At 30.0% G+C, this 6,996-nt stretch overlaps 1 protein-coding gene across 1 annotated transcript in view; it reads left to right on the forward strand.

The window, feature by feature from the left end:
* The window catches only part of LOC137643225 (DE-cadherin-like), a 144,761-nt gene extending 142,721 nt beyond the window's left edge, over positions 1 to 2,040 (forward strand). The window contains exon 14 of the mRNA XM_068376071.1: positions 791 to 2,040. Within this exon, the coding sequence (XP_068232172.1) occupies positions 791 to 1,302 (512 nt within the window). The 3' untranslated portion in view covers positions 1,303 to 2,040. The remainder of the gene's footprint in view (positions 1 to 790) is intronic.
* Positions 2,041 to 6,996: the final 4,956 nt, after the last annotated feature.

Below are 6,996 nucleotides of genomic sequence, written 5' to 3' on the forward strand. Positions count from 1 at the left end.
AGAGAGAGAAAAAAAAGGGATCCGAAAGCTTAAACAAAAGTACCTTTCCAGGTTATGCATGGTGCGTGAGTCTGTGTGCCTGTAGCCTACCCAGCCATGAGCGTGTTTGTTTGCTTGCCGGTATTTCATTCATTCTGTGCTCACGAAATGCAATATGGATGCGAACTGATAATATTAATTCCTATATTTACGTTAAATATAGCTAGAAATATAGATTAAGAATTAGATTCCGCATTCTTTCTTTTGGTTGTATATATATATATATATATATATATATATATATATATATATATATATATATATATATATGTGTGTGTGTGTCTGTGTGTGTGTATATATATATACATATAATATATATATATATATATTTATATATATATATATATATATATATATATATATATATATATATATATATTTATATATATATATATATATAATTTATATATATATATATATATATATATATATATATATATATATATATATATATATATATATATATATATATGTATTCTTTTGTATTAGGTATTTTGACATTGCAGACTTTAAAGCCCTGCTTTACATTTTTTGACTTTTGAGAATGATTGATTTTTATGTACTGTTCACTATAGTTTTTTTTTTTTTTATTTCAAGTACTATTTTTCTGAATTCTAACTTTGTTCATTTTCCACAATTGCACATTTTGGTACCATAGCTATGCAACTTCAATTTAGCAGTGCATTTCTTAAGTTAAAAGGATTGCCCAACGAAACTGGCCATATTCGTAATTATTTCTTTCTGATTTTAGGCTTCCATTCCACCACAGGATCGTCCAAGAGCGACATCCCTTTCGATTACAAGAACGACTGGTGTCAGCGCTTCGAAAAGATCACCCAGATATACGGACGAGAATCGGACCAAGACGAAGACAGCGAGTATGAGTTTCCTGATCTCCCAAAGGAGACGATGACGCCCGTACCAGCAACCGCCACCATCAACCCCAAGAAGTCCTCTGTCAGTTTCACTACGAATGAAACGGCGAACTTCTACACCTTACCTGCCTCTTTGAAGAAGAACGCCACGGGTTCTCCCTCGTCTTCTAATCCCTCTTCGCCTCTACTTAGAAGAAACGGTGACGTCAACTTGAAGAAAAACTACTGTGGGGTTTCAGGAGCGATGACCTTGAAAGCTCCACCTAAAGGTATCATCAAACTTAACCCTACTGAAGGTGATGGACAGAATCAGACACCATTGAAGGACAGTCGTGAAATGGTCACTACGACTAATAACAGCAAAAGCGGTGTGGAAACTTGGTGCTGATTTAGTTGCTGTTAAATAAATTTGCATTTATGATAAGTACGCCAGTACACTTTTGAAAGGTCCAACTAAAAACAGAAGATTAAGAAGAATTAATCTTCTTCTGGAGTGATTAGTATAGTGGAACATCAGCTGTTAATGAGTAATGGCTTAGTGTATAAAATGTCCTCACTACTGTCCCCTTTTGCATATAGAAAATGTCCTGTTACGAAACATAGTGTGTTTTATATTAAAGTTAAAATACACAATTTGCTAAGTTTTTCAGTAACGCGAAAGAGAGATAAGATTAGGGATAAACCTTTAATTTTCTATTTTACATAATTTCCATTTATGATCTGCTATAATATTTCTTTTACCCAGTATGATCAAGAACTCGTGGAAGGATACTGTAAATTTTACAAGTAAGGAAGTGTGTTTAGATATTCTAATATTTCATGTCCACTTATGCTGAAATGTCTCAACGTACGTGAACGGTTATAAAATATGTCCTGAAGTTTCGGTGGAATGTTCAATTATTTGATATGCAGTCGTTACCATGTGGATATCTTGTGTACTTCTGCTCGAACTGTATTGAAATAGTTGATGTGCTGTATGATGATATTTGCTTAACAAAAAGGAACATTTCAACTATAAACCTACAATCACTTTTTAAATTAAAATTGCGCATATAAATCATGTCCTGAGGAGGTTCAGTGGGATAATTGAAAGAGTCTCTACTAAGATTGATATTGAATGTGTGATTTCAACTGTACTAACATTCTAATACTAAAAGTAGTGTGTTGATACAATGGCTGCTGCAGAATGCCAGAATCTCTCCAGCACTTGTATCATTTTTTTCAGTAATGACAACGTAATAGTAAGATTATAACTGCGGTTACGATTAACTGTATACAGTATGTGTTTTGTGATATTTACGGAGTACAGAAAAGATTCCTCTGCACTGAAGGGATGTAGGGAAATATTTTTTTAGCCTCCTTAAGTACCGAGAACTTAAAATTACATTTATTAGAAACTGCAGCGATTGATTTTGCTAGAATTTCTGAACTATGGGAAGGTTTATTATGGTTGTCGAGGAATGATTTCATTGGTACGACAAACTAAAAGAAAACGACTCCAGTATAGTGAGATTTCTGATACTTGTCTGTAGCTCTTTCGGGAAAAAAAAAAAATGTTTATATAAATCTACCTTTTGTTGACTACTGAGTGCATCGGCATCTTCATTATGGCAAAAATTTTAAAAGAATGATGCTATTTTCAAGAAATGTTCAAAATATGCCCCACATGTAACTGTGTACAGTATATACCATACAGATGTTGCGGATTGCAACGGTTTCAATGGTGTGTTAATTCGTTAGAATAAGTAAATTATGTTTACTGAGTCTTCTGTCCTTTTATCTCTAAGGGATCAAGTACCTTATTATATCGGTCTGTTTCTCATCCACAAGTAAAAAGGGCAGACAGGAGCCAGCGACACCTGCGAAGTTAATTTTGAAATAATGCGGCATCCGTTAGGAATTCGCCTTTCAAGATTAGAATACTTGATTCACTGTAATCGATGAAGAGAAATGTTACTGACAAAATACACTCTTAATCGTCTTCTTCTCAGTGTTTCCCCATTTTATCTTGATGAACTCAATTCTACCACAAAATAATATAGAATGCAGTTTTATATTTTGTTTATTTTTATACTGAATGATCTAATATTTTGTTCATTACATCTCACAATGTATTTAAAGAGTACTTTACGTAGATCCATGTGATTATATATATATATATATATATATATATATATATATATATATATATATATATATATATATATATATATATATATATATATATATATATATACATATATATGTATATTATATATATATATATATATATATATATATATATATAATATATATATATATATATATATATATATATATATATATATATATTATATATATATATATATATATAATATATATATATATATATATATATATATATATATAATATATATATAATAAATGTATATATATATAATATATATATATATATATAATATATATATATATATATATATATATATATATATATATATATATATATATATATATATATATATATATATTGCAATTTATGTCACTTTATTAATCTAAATGAATAAAAGATCCCATTGATCTTCTTATACGTTTTACTCGTAAGTGTTTAAAACTCTAAACATCTATTTACACGGTTAATGTCTGTGGGTGAAATTTGCACTGCCGTGATAACCTCCTGTATAAGATAGAAATTGTGTGTTGGATCGGTCATAGGACTCGAGACCAGAATAGATGATTTGCTTCGCCAGTCATTTTCTTGTTGAAGAGAATTTCGGGAAGAGAATAATCAGGTTATCAAACAATATGAGTGGGTTTTATAGAATGTGGAAATATTACTGTTTATAAAATGGTCATTAGTCTTAACTGTAGTTTATTCTATATTTTTTTATAAATATTTTGTCTATATTTTCTTTGCATCACTAACGCCAATAAGCCACGGGTATCATTTGACCAAATTTTCCTTTCTTGCAGTGCCTGGTAATCCAGTTAATTGATTGTATGACATCATATGTTGTTTAGTTGTCTGAAATATCGGGGCAATTACAAAATGTTATTTCCATACATTACGATGACTAGGAGAACATGGATCATACCTATTTAAGGGATGCAAAATCCAGACATATTAGTCACTGACTTCAAAGAAACTTAGTATAGTTCAATTTGTGTATCATCATCCTCTTGTTTAGACTCGGGGAAGATATAACCACTCCAGATGTTGAGTGACTTGCCGTTGACTTTTGGTCTATCCGATCCTTCCCAGATTGAACTAAAACATTGCGGTAGATGTATACCTTTCCAGAATATGTCTAATATAATAGAACTCATTTCAATTGCCCTGCCACATTTCTTTTTTTTTTATAATCAGCAATGATAAGACATAGGCATGAAAGAACCTTATTTTTTTTCTAACGTCAAAAGTAACTCCATAACTCTCAGTGCCTGGCTTGAATACCTCAGTCTCATTCCTTAATGCCTAGTCTGTTATACCTAAATCTCTCCACCAGTAAAATAATGATGTAGGTTAATAATGAGAAGTTCAGTAGATTTTATTTGATTCTATCTTGTTTGTTAGTGTTTGTACAAAAGGGGAATTGTGGAGGTATTGTTTAATATTGCTCAATTCGTAGGTCAGTTGAGTTTGTTGAACAATTATTTAAGATGTACCTCAACTTTTGGAGTTTAATATTTTGTAATAATTATTGCATTATCATTATTACCATTATTATTATTATTATTATTACTATCTGTGATATGTATTACGTTTTGCTAGTCTCTAATTATAACTTCTGTAGTTGTATGTGAGTTACCAAAGAATATTAACTATTAGAACGCATGTTCCTCCCATAAAACACAATAAATACAGGTCATTTGTTTGTGTTAGAAGAATGGACGTATGAACCTTCCTAGCTCATTTCTTGCTTGGCGTCATACTTATGTATTTCATGGAAACAAATATACACAGGTCCACAAACACGAATTTAACGGTTTGACAAAATCATTGCAATATATCTCGACACCACAACCTTTTTTTTATAGGTAACGCTGATGTGTAGGCAATAGCTAACTGACTGAATCGGATAAATTAGCGTTGCCGAAATAATCTTAAGATGATCAGTATTAAATATGAATTTGATAATAAAAAACTAAGTCGGTATGAACAAAAAGCAAAGCAAGAAATTATTGCTGTTTTAATTGACTTTTTATTCTATCACTGAAAGGCAAAAAACGAGATATATGCCGCAGCCAGATATCGGAATATATTCAAATCACAAACCGACACTTCCCTAGAAGTTGAATTTGTAAAATTTGTTTCCTTTATGCATGCAAGATTTACGTACGGTACATGAATATATACATATGTGTGAAACTTTCATATTGCTGCGCCATTTACAAAAACAGATTAACTGCTGTCGTTTTAAAACTCGAAAAGTTTCAGTTTATCAATTTTATTGTTAGATGAGGAGCCGAATTTACATGGTATATATACGGCATATTTATACAATATATATATATATATATATATATATATATATATATATATATATATATATATATATATATATATATATATACATATATATATGTATATATATATATATATATATATATATATATATATATATATATATATATATATATATTATTAGTGTATCATGTACTGAGTGTGTGTGATTATATATATACATATATATATATATATATATATATATATATATATATATATATATGTGTGTGTGTGTGTGTGTGTGTGTGTATCATATACTGAGTATGTATAAGTATATATCCTAAATACATGTATGTATGTATGTATGAATATATATAAATTTATATATGTGTGTGTCTATGTGTGTGCGTGTGCGTGATATTCATGTATCTATATATTTGATTTTGTAACAAACATTCACAATGTTCCTGAGATCTACTGTAATACAATGGACTGGAATAAAGAATGCTCTTGACTCAAATGGAATCCATGTTGATCGAGGGTAGTGTGATCGAAACAAAAGTGCTAAAGGAATGGAGCAATATCAGAAACAGTTCGAGATTTAAAATCGACGGTAATATTTTGCCCTCTGCTGCTCGTCTGTCTGAAATGCGACAAGCGTAAATGAATTTCAGATGCATTTCGAAAATCCTGTTGAAATCCGTGCAAAGTTATGTTTCAGTAACGGGGAAATTTTAAGGATGTTGAGTGATTTTTTTTTTTTTATGAATCTATAGGTGAAGTTTACCAATACTGTGTATCAGTAAATTTAAACAAATCTTTAATAATCTTCATCCCATTAAGAAATAATTATCTGAAATATTAATTTAAAAATGCAGTTTTAAGCCACAAATACAGAGAGGATTCTGCTTCATTTCAAGAGATTGCAGATCAAGATCCTAAATCTTTCTTCATACCCAGACTGGAATTGATATCCAAATTTCTGTTGAGAATATAAATAATATATGTCAATAAAGATAATTCAGCATGAAAAAAAAATTAGACAGTGAACCTATACAAATTAAACAATGAAAAACATGACTGTACACTAATGAATCATGAATTTTATTTTGAAGACAGACAAGTGGCAGAAGACAAAATCAAATTATATTTAATATTCCTTCATGTTCAGGAATGCCCAATCGCTGTATCACTGTGTTGTGTATGAGCTTTTTGTATCAGTCTTTTGAAATAATAAACATTGTTTTCTTAAAAGTCTTTTAATTTGCCATATAATAATCAATGTTCGTCGTCAGTGAAGTGATATAGAAACCCTTTATTTTCATCATAGTTGAAGCGAGTAGATCTTGTATAAGAAATTATATAAAGACTAGAGATTGATTATATGAAACGAGACGATTTTTTATTAGAGATTATATGAATCAAGCAAACATTAAGTAAGAGAGGATGAAAAGAACAGACCTTATATAATAGACTATATGGAGTGAACAGAGCTTTTAGCCAACGAACAGAAGCGAAATAGCGTACACTTGGCAACAACAGGACGAAATATAAACCAAGATCCCATAAAGTAAATTAAAGATAACAATTTGATATGTTTGCAAATGAGTGTTTCTGTTTTCAATTCTCAGATCAGGGATCTAACGGCCTTGGTTGAGT

The sequence above is a fragment of the Palaemon carinicauda genome, chromosome 6 (assembly GCF_036898095.1).
Source record: "Palaemon carinicauda isolate YSFRI2023 chromosome 6, ASM3689809v2, whole genome shotgun sequence".
NCBI classification, from domain to species: Eukaryota; Metazoa; Arthropoda; class Malacostraca; order Decapoda; family Palaemonidae; genus Palaemon; species Palaemon carinicauda.